At 40.1% G+C, this 17479-nt stretch overlaps 1 protein-coding gene across 1 annotated transcript; it reads left to right on the top strand.

Moving 5' to 3' along the window:
- Window positions 1-1062: 1062 nt before the first annotated feature.
- Window positions 1063-8978, top strand: ponzr1 (plac8 onzin related protein 1). Its single transcript, XM_008301160.1, has 4 exons — window positions 1063-1158; window positions 2355-2462; window positions 4920-5065; window positions 8484-8978. Exons 2-4 carry the CDS (start codon window positions 2357-2359, stop codon window positions 8613-8615), a joined length of 384 nt encoding a protein of 127 aa, XP_008299382.1. The 5' UTR covers window positions 1063-1158; window positions 2355-2356; the 3' UTR covers window positions 8616-8978.
- The last annotated feature ends 8501 nt before the right edge of the window (window positions 8979-17479 follow it).

The raw sequence follows: 17479 nt of genomic DNA, 5'->3' as shown, positions 1-17479 counted from the left end.
TATCTTTCACTCGAGGAGACCAGCGACCTGATGGTCACTACAACAGAGCTTCACAAGTCTTCTGCAGAGATGGAGACCAGAAGGACCACCGTCTCAGCAGCCGGATGAAGCCACGCTGAGTCAAAGGTACAAACAGCAGAGCCTGACTCTCTGATTAACTGAATTCCTGTGAGTGTGTTTCATTCACCTTTTCTCTGGCTCCAAAACACAATCTTTTCATCCGATGCCTGTTTGACATGTAATGATGGGCACAGCCTCACAGGGTCGCCAGTGCAACATGGCTCTGACTTACCTACTGCCCACACCTATGCAGGCTGTGTGTTGTCAATTTAATTCTATTTGCTTGCACAATACCTGTCTGGATGAAGATCATTTCCTTTAGGATTTATATTATCATATGTGTCCTGCTGTAATAATTTCACCTGACTAGAATAACCAATCACCAGCTGGCTGTATAACATATTAGATGAAGTTTACCTTTCCATTTATTTGCTCCCATATTTTTATAAAAGCATTTCAGGTGAACCCTTCATGCTGTCTGAAACCCACTTTCACATTTGTAAAAACATTGTTCTGTTTGTGAAAATGCAAATAAGTGAGATTTCGCTTCCTTTTCTTCGCATCCTGAACCACATTAGATTTAAACCCAGATTAAAATCTGGACTGGATAATCTGGACTAGAGTGTCCCTGAGAGGATGAAGACTCTTTAAAACACAGTTTGTGGATTTCAATTGTGAAAGTGTTGTAGTTGCAGGGAAAAAAAGCAGAAACGAAAAAAAGAACTGAACCACTTTCCCACCAGGTCTAGATCTCAATTACTGGTTAGACTAGATTGTCACGACAGGAGACAACATTTATTTATTTATTTATTTAAACAATTTCTGATTTATGAAACCTATATTTGTAAAAACGCACAGGTATGTATGTGTGTATATGTCAACTGTAAATTAGCATTTTCCATTCCATCTTTTTTTTTTTTATTATTATTTTATTGTTTTATCACTATTTATTTCCATGAGGGCTTGTCCCTCCTCCGACACATAAAGCTCTCGGAGCCCGTCTCTCTCTCCGACTCTCCTCCCCTCGCTGCTCTGAGCTGTTGCCTCCGAAGCTGTTCACTCTTTCACGGACCTAACGGAACTAAAAAAAAGAGAAAGGTAAGGAAAACTTTTGTAGTCTAAGCCACATAGAACAATTAGAAATATTTGTGAATGTAAAATAGATTTTTTCAAATGTGTTTTTGCCAGTATTATTGGTTGTTGTTATCTACTTGCTGATTATAAACGTCCATAACTTTGGGCAGAGAGGACGTGACGCATTTGATTTGTTTTAGCCTAAAGCTATTTAATTTTCAGCCCTGCTGGTTTTTAATTGACTTGTTAGAGCCATATTCATTTTTTTTCCCCATTTTCTTTTGGTCTGAATAAGCTACTTTGGGATATATTATTATATCATTAAATCATTTGAATAATTTCTTTGGACTAACTTTATTTTTAAGCAAATTAGCTAAAAAGCTAATGAAGCATTGAAGCTAGCGCGCCAATTAAGTGAATAAATGTTAGCCAACAGGTGTGTACTTTATGCACATATAAAACCCAAGGCTCCAGGCAGTCTGTAATATAAGATATGGCATAAAAAATAATGAAGACTTAAAATTAAATAGCATGTCATTTATCATTTAAAGAAATTGAAACACACAAAACAAAACCAAAAACACAGCTAGCTTAACAATGTGTGGATTGTGGCTAGCAGCTAACGACAAGCTAATCTATTGGTGGCTCTCCCAACAAAGAGCTTGTAATTTCCTTGGAACAAAATAATTTCAAATTAATTTTTACTGCCACCATACTCAGAAAATGTATTTTATGTAAAAATTTTGCAACTGAAGGGGTGTATTTGAAATTTCAAGCAATTAGTAAAGCTGTTCGACGTGTTAACATTAATGAGAAATAGCTGAACTTTCAAGCTGTGGGAGCCAAACTGAGTATTTAAATTAAATATTGAAATTTAAATACATTTAAGCCTATCACAACACGGCTAAATGTATGTAAGGACACTTAAATGTAATGGCAGTATGGATAAAAACCTCTCTCTGTGTCCACTATTGCCACATGGCAGTCCTGCTTCCTGATTTACCTCATTGGCCAGTTCAATTTTCATGAACATATAGATACAGGTAGATTTTGCATGAACAACAACAGGTGTTTCTAGCAGCCCTATGAACCAAAACATACCCTGATTTACATGTTACAGTGGACTGACTGCAGACAGTAATGCTTTAAACCACCTTACTTAGGAGCAACGGACACGATCTTCTTTCCCACTGTCCTTATTTCTGCCTCGTATCCTCCAGACATGGCCTACACACAGCAGCCAACCCAGATCGTGATGACCACCACCAGTCACGGCCCTCAGGAGTGGAGCACCGGCGTGTTAGATTGCTGCAATGACATGAGCACCTGTAAGTCAACAGAACAACCTTCCAAGTTGTCCGTTGTCATGACAATATAAATGAGTTTATTGAGATAGCATTAATGCTCCGGCTTGAGATCATAAAAGTAGCAAAACATTTTGAACACCGGAGCTATATTGGTGTTAATTAATTCAAGGCACAAAATACGTGTGTACACCTTTTTGTAAAATGAACTAAATATAAGATTTCTTGACTGAAGGACAAAAGCTCTTTGGTGTAGCTCTTCCAATAAACAGGATGTACTCATAGAAAAGATTTTAAAAAGCCAACAACATTTCTTAGACCCTCTCTCTTTCGTAATTGCCCACATGATGCTAAACTGTAACAAAGATTTTCAGTTTTTTCCAGTCTCCAAGGTGAATTCTTTTATTATTTCAGGCTGATTTTCTTACTAAACCCTCTGTCAGGTCACTCTGACTACTCAGCCGCCAGATAAGAGACGCCCTGAGTTGAAGGCCTTATCCTCATCAGTCATGTAATAAAGGCTGCACCTATCGAAACTATGATGATGACCTGAATAAAATGTTGTGGCTACTTTGTTTTTAGAACAACATTTTATTGACTATTGTAATATTCTATTACTTGCATTGAATTTCAGTCGATAACAAGACAGCAATAACAGTATGAAGTAGCTGTAAAAAACATAGATATACAGATTTTTATACTCCAAACATTGTTAAAGCACAATAACTAATTTTCCTGCCATTATTTATTTGCGAGATTGATTTAACGTATAAGGGCTGCAAGGTGGCTCGGTGGTTAGCATCGTTGCCTCGCAGCTAGAAGGTCGCCGGTTCGCGTCCTGATAAGGACACCCGGGATTGTTCTGCGTGGAGTCTCCATGTTCTCCACGTGCAGTGTGGGTTCTCTCCGGGTTCTCCGGCTTCCTCCAAAAACATGTTGAGGTTAATTGGTGATTCTAAATTGTCCGTAGGTGTGAATGTGAGTGTGCTTTGTCTGTCTCTAAGTGTGGCCCTGCGATAGACTGGTGACCTGTCCAGGGTGTCCCCTGCCTTCACCCTGAGTCAGCTGGGATAGACTCCAGCCCCCCCGTGACCCGAGTGAGGATTAAGCGGTGTATAGATAATGGATGGATGTATTTAACGTATAGAAATGCAGGAAACAAGTGGCTTTTTTTATCCAGCTCCATAATTTTGTTCTTTATGGAGGACATGTCTGTCATTAAGATTAAAGTTATATGTCGTAGATTAAGTTAATGTTTTACAGGTTCTTGTGTGATAACATTTTATTTTATTTTATTTATTTATTTTTAGTAATCTTCTGATGTGCTTTGCACTGAAAATAGGAGAAGGTCTCCAGTGTCGTTGTACACTGTATAATGAAAACTATAATGAAAAGTTCGACATTAACTACATAAGGAAGTGTATGTAAATCTTGTTTACAATGCCACAAAAACCGTACATTTTAATTATCTGTCAGGAACAGAACAGTAACAACAAAAGAGGAAGACATGACACATGTTGTTTCACAGGCTTCATTACAATAACGTGTCTTTCCTCTGCAATTTCGTAATTTTTATTAGTTAAATATTAATTTTTACTGCACAGTGAATAAAACAAACCTTACTCAGTGTTGTCTGTGCAGTAAAAATTATGAAATTGCAGAGGAAAGACACGTTATTGTACTGAAGCCTATAAAACAACATGTGTTGTTCACAGAATAAAATGAAATGAATGAATGAAAGATAAATAAAGTATTTTTCTTTCATTCATTTTATTTTACTCTGTGAATAAAACAAACCTTACTCGGTGTTGTCTGTGCAGTAAAAATTAATATTTAATTAATAAAAGTTACGAAATTGCAGAGGAAAGACATGTTATTGTGCTGAAGCCTGTGAAACAACATGTGTCATGTCTTCCTCTTTTGTTGTTACTGTTCTGTTCCTGACAGATAATTTAAAATGTACGGTTTTTGTGGCATTGGAAACACAAGATTTACATACATTTCCTTATGTAGTTAAGTGTCGAACTTTTCATTATAGTTTTCATTATACAGTGTACAATGACACTGGAGAGCTTCTCCTATTTTCAGTGCAAAACACATCAAAAGATTACTAAAAAAATCAAGCGCAAAATTGCTCAGTAAAAATATGAAAGATAAGAAATAAAAGATTCAAAAAGTATTGCACGAGATGTTGGATGTCTTATATACATTCACAGAATGAATTATCTCATAAACTATTCCTGAATTATTTTTCCTTTTTGCATAAAACAGCAACATGCTATGGCAACAGGGTAAGAGCGAAAGAAAACAAACTATATGATCAGACAGCCAAACACTGAGCTGAAACCCCCCATAAGGCTCCGTAAAGCACAGGACAAGAACAAATGACCCCTTTCAAAATGTCGTATTTGTCACATTGTCATTGCAAACATTGATTACAGCCACTTTAACAATTTTTTCCTCTTTTCTTCCGCTCTCAAGGTTGCTTTGGCTATTGGTGTTTCCCCTGCATGCAGTGCCAGACAGCCAAGGAGTATGGCTGGTGCTGCCTGATGCCACTGCTGGACTGCTGCTGCTTGGTGTCCTTGGCGCTCCGCTCCAACATTAGAGAGCGCCACAACATCCCTGTAAGGCTGAGTATACATGTTTCAGTGCATATGTACATGCTTAATGTAAACATCATTTCTAAGAACACATTAGACACTTCAGGTTACCATACGAGCTGGAGGACTGTAATGAATGATGGGTAATATATAAACTGTCACACAGTTTAATTGCATGAGACGAGTATGCTGCACAGGGTTTTAACTTTCTGACTGCTTTTGCGTGTTCTCTTTTTGTGCATGGTCAATCCCTCGTGTCATTCGAAACTCGTACAGCATCCTTTTTAATCAATATGTTTACCGTATCGTGGATAGTGGATTTTGCCAGTGACGCTCACCAAATGAGATTACACAATAGAGTCCATGAATGAACAACTGTGTGGTACAAGCAGCCACAAAATTTCATGAAATCATGCTAAAGAATAACGCATTAGACGAGAATGTCATGAAGATGAAGAGTAACTGTAATCCTGAATTATTGCTGCAGATTTAACACATAATGTTTTTTTTTTTATATTAATTTGCGATTTAGCCAACCTAAAACCATATTATTATTATTATCTGTTGCAGGAAAAGATGATGGGTTGTTTTATATAATAATATTTATTACTAAAACTGTATTACAACAAATACAACACAATAGACCGATCAAACTGGCATATGATGATGTCTGCAGAGAAACAGTGTTGATGGATGCGGAGGATGGGTGTCACCAGATTAGCATACTTCATAAGCAGGCACTAACGTCCCAGACAGTCGCTCTGTGTGATTAATTAGTATATAATGCTCAATTGAATTTGGGGCCAACGTTGTGAGCTCATTCATCATCCATGAGCCCAACCCTAGTTCCTCTGTGGACTCTGTGAGTTGGCAAAGAGCACCAAGCTGGCTCGGTGGCCGTTTGGTTAGCTTCTTGTTTTCTGAAACCGCATCCCACAGTGACATTGTGTGGGTGAACTGCATTAGGCTTTTGTATATGCAGGAGGAGGAAATGTACAACAATGCACAACAACAGCATAGTTAAGGAAACGGCACCTTTCTGCATTTGTTGGTTAACCCACCGATACTAGTCACACGTGACTCTGACTTGTTCCAGCTGTAGTTTCCACTGCGTACCCAGCACCGAGTGGCAGACAGACGGTATTTGAAAACATAGTGGGACATTTAGCAGCTAAATACAAGATATTATCTCCGTGTTTGAGACCAAAGCAGTGCTAAAAGAAGAGCAAATATCTTGGTTATATTTATCACCTGTTTGATTATTTACAGCTTGTTTCCTCTATCTCCATGTGGTAAGGAAAAGGTTGTTAGATTTGCTTCATATCAACTCCACTGCAACCAGGCCAGTGTTAATTTGTCAGAGATGAGATTTTCTTTAGTTTTAGTCTGTTAGGAACGTATATTAGATTTTGTCAAATTTTAGTCGTTTCATTTTTATTTGTGTTGGTCTGGTTTACGTCAACAAAAAAAAAATGTTGTCTTACTTTTGCTGGTAGCATTTTAGTCAAATTTGTGGGTTTGAATGTTTATACCATCTACACGCTTGGAGGCCACAGCTGATGCCATCGTTTGTGTGATTACCATGGTTACAGGGGTTATTACTAAATCCAGTTGGCATGATCGTTTCTGAACTCTGACCCGCTCGTCTCTCTGTCCGTTCTGCTCAGCTAGCATTAGCATTAGTGTTAGCATTACCGCAACTCCATGACCTCTATATTTATACTGAAGAGCAGTAGCTCATTTAGTAGATGATTCACTGACTTGTTGTGCAAAGTCCTCTTTACGACCTGTTCACTGTCTATCCAGAACAAGCTTTAAATGGAGCACCATCATAAATTCTTGTACTGACGCATTCATTCTACCAGTTTTACAGTTATAGATTAACATTAGTTTATCTTTTTATATAAGTCGGCCACTGTGTGTTTGTTAGCTGCTGTCGCGCCCCTCATCATTGTAATAAAGAGATTAGCTTTATTGTCAAGTCTGTTTCAAGGACAATCAGATATCATAACTGTCTGATACGCTTTGTTAATGAGTGTAAGGAACCTCTAGATGAGTAACTGTAGCAGTGGCTGCTGGTCCATACGGGGTGCAGGGGCGCCGTCCCACTACTAATGACCAGTTAAAAAGTAGGTCTCAAACACAATATTACATTTTAATTAATTATAACATAATAATAAAAAAAATTAATAATAACGTTCCTATTATTTTGCTATATTAACAACATTTGTATTATTAACAGATTTAAAGTTAGTCTTTACTGCATGTTCACTGATTTTACACTTACTGGATGCGGGCGCCACCACATGAGTGTGTATGTAGCTTGAAAAACTTTTCGTGATCATGTGACCTCGGCCTGGGCTCTGATTGGCAGCTGCAGATTTTCTCACGGGGCAGCTCAGTGTGTCCCGGACCCATCCACTTTTGCTCTAAGCCAATTAATTTAGTATTTATTTGCTCTTGTCTTCTGTGGTTGAATATCAATTAGTATTAGTGTCGCTGTAATCGGCACAGGAAGCTGCTTTGTGGACCACAGTGAATTAGATTATGATTAGAATATCCTCCAAAGGTTGACAGTTTGCATTCCTGTAAATAGTTGTGCCTGATGTTACTCATATTCTAATTTTGATTGGGAGCCGAAGTCTTTTGTCCATTCATCCGGAACATTTAGTCATTTTTTGCCCAACTCGACGTGTTACTTTTTTTCAGTTTCAGCTTCATTTTCATCTTGAATATCGGTTACCCTCAAACAGAATTAACATTGATCCAGGCTGATGTACGTCTTTAAGCTGGGCTCATACTGCAGGAGTTTTCAGCCAGTTTAACCTGATTTTAATCCTCCTAAACCAACATTCGACCCAGATGATTCGGTAAAGCGAGAGCTTTACAGATCCAGTTAGTCTTTGGAACTGCTTACAGACTCATCAAGACGATCAAGAAGATAATATCAAACATGCTTGATAATTATGAGTTAAAACTAAGATGTTTACGATTATTACACTAGCGCCCAGATCTGCAGACACTGTTGCCAAGCAATGCTAATGAGGCTAATGCTAGCTACAGTTATTAAAGTAGAGAGTGAAGATGTCACCTCCAGTTCAGAGGACTGCATCTTCCCCACTGTTTTCTCATCTTGACTTATTTAGCCTCTTACTTTTTCCTCTCCCTATAACGTTATAGTAGCATTACAGCACCACAGTCTCTATTTTGTTCAGATCATATATGGTGACACAATGCTCCCTGATTGCTCCCTCTGGCACGATTATCTTAATAACAGCATTAATTATTATTTCCAATTTTCCACTTATTTAAAATGTGACAGCACCAAATCTTAGTGCCATATTTCCAGTAGTAAATATTTACAAGATTTCTCACAAAAAAAAACCAACAACATTATTTACAGCTGTTTATCTCCTCTCTCTCTCCCTTCTCCGTCTTGCAGGGCTCATGCTGCGGCGACCTCTGTCACCTGATATGGTGTTACGGGTGCGTCTGGTGCCAGATGAATCGTGAGCTGAAGATCAGGAAGGGGCAGACGACCAGCACAGTGATCACTACGCAGGTCACCCGTTAGGAAGCAGCCATTTGGGTTATGGGTTGAGGGCATATGTCATCCAAATATGGCCCGCTAGTTAATTTGTTAGTGCTGTTCTGATAAAAACATGTAAGAAAAGATTAGTTCTGTTCATGCAGTTATAACCACTAGGTGAAAGACAAAACGTTTGTTAATTAGCATTAACATCATTTCGATTATTATGCTAGTGTTCTGGAGTTTGTAATACTCATATCAGCTGTTAAATGAAATAACCTCGCTTTTATTTACTATTAATGCCAGATGTTTTGAGTTTTGTTCGCATCACAACATGTTAAATGATTCAAGTAAGCTTGTTTTCTCTGATTCACTCTGGCCAATAAAATACTGTTTCTTGTTTCAAAATTACTGTTTTGGAGATCTTGTTAAGTTGAGTAAGAACCGTGTCGTGTTGTGCTTCACAGCAGGTGCTGAAAAGATCGTCTGCAATTAAAGGTGTGTCTGTTTATGAGACGGTATAAAGCTAACGAAATTTCTGTAGATTGGGGTTAAAGTTCAACAATCCTTTTTATAGCTTACAACAGTCCCCCTGCATGCCTTACGATGTATACTGGAATGAACTGAGGGCATGCAAGATACAGAGAAGGTAACAGATGTAGATTTAAAAAAAAAAAAAAAAAAATTAGATTCAACTTTGTGGGCATCGTGAAGTGTACAGCGGCAAAGCAGGTGAAGCGAATGTGCAAGAGAAAACATTTTAAAATAGTTTATTTAGGGCTACATCTTTACTTTTTTTTTTGTTTATTGACTTTTTTTTTTTTTTAAAGTAAAAGTAAAACAAAAAGTATTTGTTCCTTTCCTGATGTCTTCTGTTTCTGATTATTTCTCACACTTAAATATTCCCCATCATCAAACTAATAATTATATTTATTTAATATTAGACAAAGATAATGTACAAAATGCAATTTTTTAACCCTTTATGGGGCAAGTGACCATATTTGGTAACGTCCTTGGACGTTCAACGTGTCCACCCTGTGCCTGTCCTTGAGGTTGAAGAACCATGTGCACTTTGATTCAGTTTTTATATTAGTGCCGATATCACTACCTTATGAAAGATGTCACTAAACAAATGTTCCAGGCACTTTATGAACGCTCTGTTACTGGTTTGCATTGAACTCCACTTTGATTTATTTTTTGACATCAGTGCCACTAATACCACTACCCCAAGAAAAATGTTACTAAATGAACTTAGTAACTTGAGTTGGATTCAAGTCTGGACTTTAACACAGCCTCTACAAAACCTTAATTTTGTTCTTTTTGAGCCATTCAGAGGTGGACTTGCTTGTCCACCTCTGAGTCATTGTCATGGTGCACAACGCATTTGTGCTTAAGCTTTAGGTCATGAACTGATGGGCGGATATTCTCCGGGAGGATTTTCTGATAGAGAGCAGAATTTGTGTTGGCCAGGTCCTCAAACCATCACACCACCACCACCGTGTTTGACTGTTGATATGATGTTCTTCTTGTGGAATGCAATCTTGGTTTCACACCAGATGTAGTGGGACCTATGTCTTCCAAAAAGTTTGACTCATCAGTCCTTAGGATGCTATCTCAAATGTCTTGGAGCTCAGCCAGATGTTTTTTCTTTGCAAATGCCAGACGAGTCTTTGTGTTTTTGGTCAGCGGTGGTTTGCGCCTTACAACTCTCCCATGGCTGCCATTTTTGCCCAGTGTCCCCTTTATTGTGGAATCATTGCACTGAGGCCTGCAGTTCTTTCGATGTTTGTCTGGATTCTTTGGTGACCTCCTGGATGAGATGTCGATGCTGTTTCATGTTTCCTGCATTTGCGAATGATGGCTCTAACTGTGCAATGGCTTTATAACCATTTCCAGTGACTTTGTTTTGCATCTGTTCTTGAATGTCTTTAGAACGTGGTGTCGTGCTGCTTTTTGAGACCCTTTAACCTACTTAACAAAGCCAAACAGGTTCTATTTAGGTGATGGTTGGTCATGATTTAAAAACTGCATGTGGTGTTTTTTTGGGCTTATACTAAAATTAACTTGATGCTTTGAAACATTTGCGTGTGACCTATATACAAAGATAGAAGACATCTGCAGCGGGGCAAGTACTTGTTTACAGCGCTGTATGTCCACGTAGATTCCCAGCAATCATATTGTAATTGTCTAAAGTGCATCTGTAGAGCAATGTTTTTCTCATTTGCAAATCGGATGGCTCATGGCCAAATAATGGCGCAGGACTTACGAAACTCAAGGTACGACCAGTTGTAAAATTGCTACTTAGATATAGACTCAAGGTATGAATGGTTATAAAACTGTCTGTTGAGGTATCACTCAGTGGACTAATGGTGGTGATATTGGCTGGGTGGGAATCTCATGACTGTTCCAGTTCAACAAAGATGGCTCAACACCTTTCTTTAAGGCATGTTGTCCAGAAATATCTCAACAACTGTTAAATTGATTACTGTGAAATGTTGCACACATTCAAGGGGTCCAGCCTCACAGAGCTGCTGGCAGGGCTGTAGACTGCACTTATGTTTGAAGTGACGGGACACCTGATCGCAGTTAAAACGGAAAAAAAAAAAACGATAAAATGGAGTCTTCTTTGTTTTGTACCATCGCAGAGAGTTGCAGCTGTAGCTGAGGGGAAAAACTGAAGAAAATGGAAATATTTTTCTTGGATTAACTCGTAGACTGTATAAAAGATGGATGTAGCTGCCGTGACGTCACCCGTTGGTTTCTGCACTGAGAAAATGAAGCCAGGGTTTTGCTACTTCCTGGTTGACATCTTGGATTTTTGTGACGCAAAAATCGTCGGAGGGAACCATAGGAGCAGCGATTGGTCAGACGGATTGAGAGGCGGGCCCACTCTGCCCGCCCACATTTACCGCCTTCTGCTCGCTTCGTCTGCATCGTCGCTGCTGACTGTCAATCAAGCCAGCCACGCCCCTTGCCCCGCAACATTTTGACGATTTTTTAAAAAATTCAGTATTGATTTATTTTCAGATTGGTCACCTGATCTCTGGATTTGACCATGAAAAGTAATAAGAAAAAGATCCTGAGCTGTAGGAATGCAGTATTTCATGATCTGTGATCACTTCTTTTCCAATTCATTCTATGGGAGCCAGGGCTTTTTGGAGCCAGCAGCTAGTGGACGTAGTGATATTGCAGGTTTTTGACACTTTCGGGTTGGTTTCATTTTTCATGGCCGGTTGCTACGTCCATCTTTTATACAGTCTATGGATTAACTGCAGGCAATTTGGTGCTTGACTCAGCACAAACTATGCTCCAGCTCAAGATAAGATAAGATATGCCTTTATTTATCTCACAGTGGAGAAATTCACATTGTTGATAGCAGCATTCAACAGAGGTACACATATATGAGACAGGAAAAAATAGAAAAATGTACATATAAATATAAGAAATAGTGCAAACAAGGAGAGTAGTGCAAACAGAATATGAAAAATGGACTTCTGAATGGGAGGTATATAGAAAAGATATATGTATATATATATATGTATATTTATATTTAATAGACAGAATACATTTGGTAAATTTACATAATCTGACAGTTTTTGTTTGCAAAATAACACAGATCAGCATAATGTAGGTTTTTTTAAATCCATGTTTAGGGATTTCTGTTGCTCCATCCGTCCACCAAAGGAGAGTTGCAACTGTACCATTTGGTTAATTTAATACTGTTCCTTTTTTCATAATTTAAATATCTGATCATAAATCCACATTCTGTGCACAAATGGAAAGTTCCACATTCAGCCGAGAAACTGTCAAACTGATGCTAAGTATAACCACAAACACACAAACTGCCACATCCGCTCAGTTCTGGCTGTGAGAAACACCGGATGTTTTAAAAGTAAACATCTACAAATTTAAACAGGAAATAACCACTTGGAATTTTTGTTTCTAGTGCTGAATTCTTTATCCCACTTGCATGTTTTTCTTGTTTGAACACTATTTGCACGGCTATTAATGCTTTTTCAAGAAGTTGCTGGTGATTGCCAAATTTGTAGGCTTTTGTTGAGTGAAGCATCGCACGTATATCGGCAGAATTGTGGTTGAAACATTTCAAGTTTCAGTTGAGGTTTACACGTATGCAAACTTGAGTTTTCTGGGAAGTCATTTTGTTTTGATGTTGGGCAATAAGAGCCTTCAGTACACAGCTGCTGCAAAAATGAGATGTTTTTTTTTCTCTACTGGCAAGCGTACAAATCCAAGGATGATGCTTGATTATTTTAATTAGCACCATAAAGTAAACATCTTTTCAGGAACAATTCAAGGAAATCATTAAAAGAGAACCAATAAAATAGGGCGACATGGGCTACAGTGGAAAAAATGCAGCTGATACATTATCTAATCATATGGAGTTTAATAAGTATCAAAATTTCCACATGACCAGAATAAGGAAGGGGTAATGCAAAGTGGCCTTGACCTCCTGTTGAACTTAAACTTGCCTGGAAATGAGGAAGAGAGATTGTGTGCGGGAAGTTGGATACGCCTCCGGTATACTCAGTGATAACAGAAGGAACCGTCTGTTTTAGTAATGCAGCCTCCAAGTGCTATCAGAATTATTACAGGGTTGCAAAACTGGGAGCTTTGATTGTGTTGGATTTTTGTATTTTGTCAAGTGTGTGTGTGTGTTTAAGCTAAATCAGATAAAGCACACTTGCACACATATCGCACAGTTTTCCAGCCAATTTTTTGGAACAGTTTCGATTTCATTGTGTACTTACATGTCTCGTTACCCTTTTCCAAAACTAAAAAAGAAAAGACGTTCTACTACATGCTATTTTGAAATGATGCAATAGAATTATCTGCAACGAAAGTATTATCTGCATGTTTTTGTGCATATGTGCATCCGATTAAAGTTGCTGTAGTGGTTTTAATGTGATACAGGGTGCTCTAGCGTGCTTTGTTTTTGATTTCTTGCACTTTGCTCTATTGTTTTGGTCCACTTTGTCAGGAAACTGGTGAGGAAGGTGGATCAATTAGCAGCTAAAGAGTCCAATGTTTTTATTAGGATTATTTAGAGAACTTATATAGAGGTAAAGAGAAAAGTGAATATTGGATTTATCAGGTGGATGCAAACATGACTCCAAATCAATGCTAATGTTTGCTGCATGTTTAAATAAGTGTTTGCACGAATGTTCAACACATCAACCTGTGAAGGTGCATGTCAGTGTTTGCAGCGTCTCCTAGTGGCCAAAGAATAGAATGAAGTAAAACAATTCTTGGTTTAAAGCATCGTCCATCATGTATAATAAAGGCTAGATGTCTCGTCCGTGCTGTCAGCCAATGGAATCGCACGTCCCCACCGGCGGCCATCTTGCCACGGTCAGCTTGCTCACCCATAACATTGTGTTGTAGTGGTGCATGTACTTTTTAAATAACCATAACTTGCTCAGTTTTTTACCGATTTTCAAACGGTTTGGTTTGTTATAAACGTCAGAGGTGTAGTTACAACACTGCACTTATGGATAACTATGTTACACTTGCGGTCAAAAGTTTGGGATCACCTACTTATTTCCCCCACTGGACCTCAGATAGGTGCAACAGATACACACACACACACACACAGACACGGTATTATGTCAAATCAATATATGAGCTACTAAAACTCAGCATACAGAATGGCAACATGACATATATGTATACTTTTATAATAGAAATATTACTAATATGATAAAATAATTTGAATTATTACATGTTTAGTTTAAACAAGTAATAATTCATAATATTGTATTACATTATAAATGTGACATTTATTTGCAATAAAAAATAGGTCAAAGATTTCCCTTTACAAATATCCATCAAGAAATGCTGCATGTTGAAATGCCCACCCTGAAGAGAGAACTAGACTACTGTGGAGGTATACACATGGAGGACAGAGATGAGAAATGACCCAAAAAAACATAGTGAAATCTGCAGAGCAGTGTCCTGTCAGTAGCAGCAAAACCCTCCCTTCTTAGGGCAAGGTCCCACTTCCTCTTCCTCTCTCTGTTTTTGGGAAACCTGAAAAACATGAGAAATGTACTCAGATATATAAATTACTGTCAGCCTCTTCAATCCTCATTTCCTTTCACATTAGGGTAAGGACACACCTAATACACACCTAAATTTTCATATTTTTGGGGTAATTGTATGTATAGAGCTGTGTGGCAGTGAAGGATCCTCAGTCTGTCCTGGAGCGTCTCCGTCCAGCTGGATCTCACAGGTGGAGGTTTGGTTCCTGGAGTCCATCAGGCTCCAACACTCACCATGTGAGAGTGACTTAATGATGATCTTCAGAGTCTTTCAGGGAACCCTCCAGCAGAGCGCTGCACCGTGAAGCAGGATTGGAGGTCATCCAGGAAATGTCAGGTTCAACTACGACAGTGGTTCACTTCTTACCAGGTACATCACCGTGGAGACTGATGCTGAACACCTGAGCTGCTCTGGAGAGATGACGGTCCAGACCACACTTCACCATGTACAGAAGCCTCATCCTGACCAGTCAGCTCCTCAGTATACAGTCCTCCAGAGCTCAGACAGTGAGAGGCTCTGTGAGGAGGGCAGGACTCTCCTGTAGCTCAGTAGGTCTTTATATCAAAGTCCCTCCACTGGCAGCAGTCAGGAGGCTCATTCAGTCATTCATCAGCGTTTCACTGCATAAAAACAAACACTAACATAGGGATTTAAAAAACAAAAAAACGAGCCATGGATCAGAATCGAACCTCGGCCGCTGTGTCTGGACTTCAGCCCCTTCACATGGGCCCAGCTCAACCTGCTGAGATACCAGGACGCCCAACACACAGACTGTACAGTGTTATGAGTCAGACTAGCAGAACGAGTCATCAGGGGACTGTAGGTTAGACACACGGTGATAGAAGTACAAAGTCACATCATGTGTAATGGAAAGAGCTTGAAAGGTGCTAAAGGACCATAGTAATAATAATCCTATGTAAAGGCAGTGTGCTAATGGAACACAGAGTCAGTCTGCAGGCAGAAGCATCCCACCAGAGAGGAGTCCAGTGACTGTGGTGTCGTCTGAGAACTTCAGGAGATGGACCGACTGGTGGCTGGAGGACCAGCTGGTTCAGGACAAGAGCGGAGGTGAAAGGATGCAGCCTTGTTCGGATCAGAGAGTCAGAAGCATGTTTCTAGCTGCAGCTGCTGCTTCCTGTCAGACAGGAAGTCAGTGATGCACCTGCAGCTGGGAGAGCTTGTCCTGCAGCAGAGTCAGGACGGTCGTATTGAAATCAGAGCTGAAATCCAGAAAAGGATCCTGGTGTAGGTTCCTGCTGAGTCCAGATGCTGGAGGATGGAGTTTAGAGCTACGTTACCTGTTGGCTCTGTAGGCGAACGGCAGGGTCCAGGAGTGGGTCGGGATGGATTAAAGATGGGACATCATATGACGCTCAGATGACTTCATCACCACAGACGTCTGCATCATCCACTCCAGTGGTCCTGGTTTCTTTGGGATGATGGTGGAGGTCTTGAAGCAGGCTGGTGCGTGGCATGTTGAAGACGGCTGGTCAGCTCAGTGCTTCAAGGTGGATGGGGACACAGAATCCGGCCCGGTTGCTGGGTAAGGGTTCTGACTCTGTTGACGTCTGTCTCCAGGACGGTGAGACTCCTCGTCTCTGTGATGGTGGAGGACGGGGGTCTGGGCTGTGCTGGTGTGGAGGCTGTGGAACGGTCCAGGCCGGTGGCTGATGATGGGTTCAGGACCGGCCCGTTGTCTTTTAAAGTGACAGCAGAACTCGTTCAGGAGGTGAATGGAGGGCTTTTGGTTTGTAGCTGGTGTTCTTTTTGAGCCCCTCCAGACAGAGCCAGAGAGGATTCGCCTCCTTCACCGGCCTCAGAAAGCTGTACTTAAGCTCCTTAAAGCTGCCTCTGCCTCTTCTTCCTCCTCCTCCTCCTCCTCCTCTGACCTTCACGGTCTGAGTTCAGCGGGGAACCAGAGTTTGTCTTTGTTTGAATTCATCCTGGTGCTGATGGTCCTCAGCAGGCCTCACAGAAGATGGAGGAAAGTGTGTGTTGTGAACCACCAGGAGCTGAAGAACACATCATGATGTAAATGTTGTCATCCATCCATCAGCGAGGATGGATATGTTATGGAGATGTTAAAGGGCTCAGAGGAGACGGCTGCACAGATAATGTGTCGCACCAGCATCAGATAACTGTTCTGTTTGACAATAACTTCATCTATTGATCATGATTGCTGTTTCAGGAATACTGTTGAGGTTTTTCCAGCCCTCCGTGAGGTCCACTATGAGCCATGAAGACTTTCAGGGCTGGACCACATCTCCATTGACCAGGAAGTGAGAAGAACTTTAGACCTTGAGGATGTGGTGGCAGCATCTGGAACAAGACCTGAAAGAAGGGCGTCGAAGTGGACTGTTCAGAGAGTTCACACACAGTGGTCATGATCCCTCATCAAGTCATGTTGACAGTACAAAAACCCCTTTGGAGCGAGTAACAGAGTAAATATTACTGGTATGGAGTAAAAAGCCGTCTGGATTTAAACTGGCTTCACATCTCTGCAGAGATCCAGCTTCAGCCACAAACAGAACAACTGATGCTGCTGCAGCCATTTCAGAAATGACCACCAGTAAAGGACATCAACTGCTGTTTACCGATTAAACTTTGGTTTTATTGGATGTTTGTCCCAAACTAAGAACTGAATATTATTAATATTAAGAAGGTAAAACAGCGCCATCGTGCTGTTCGGTCTGAGTCTGGCCTGAAGTCTGAAGTCACGCGATTGACCAGAACCTCAGACTGAGCTCCACCCTGCGCATCCGTCAGCGCTGTTCAGTCTAACGGGCTCAGTTCTACTGCGTAACGGGTCGGTTCTGAACAATCATCAGTAACCAACATTACCGTGTGTT

The sequence above is a fragment of the Stegastes partitus genome, unplaced genomic scaffold, assembly GCF_000690725.1.
Source record: "Stegastes partitus isolate 25-593 unplaced genomic scaffold, Stegastes_partitus-1.0.2 Scaffold1637, whole genome shotgun sequence".
NCBI lineage: Eukaryota > Metazoa > Chordata > Actinopteri > Pomacentridae > Stegastes > Stegastes partitus.
Note: the sequence above shows the minus strand (reverse complement) of the source record. Positions and strands in the feature narration are given on the sequence as shown.

Excerpts from the sequence above, each read along its gene's own strand:
- ponzr1 (XM_008301160.1), top strand. The coding sequence starts at position 2,357 with ATGGCCTACACACAGCAGCCAACCCAGATCGTGATGACCACCACCAGT. Across the intron at positions 2,463-4,919 it reads CTGCAATGACATGAGCACCT|GTTGCTTTGGCTATTGGTGT; the intron begins GTAAGTCAACAG and ends TCCGCTCTCAAG. Across the intron at positions 5,066-8,483 it reads GAGAGCGCCACAACATCCCT|GGCTCATGCTGCGGCGACCT; the intron begins GTAAGGCTGAGT and ends TCCGTCTTGCAG.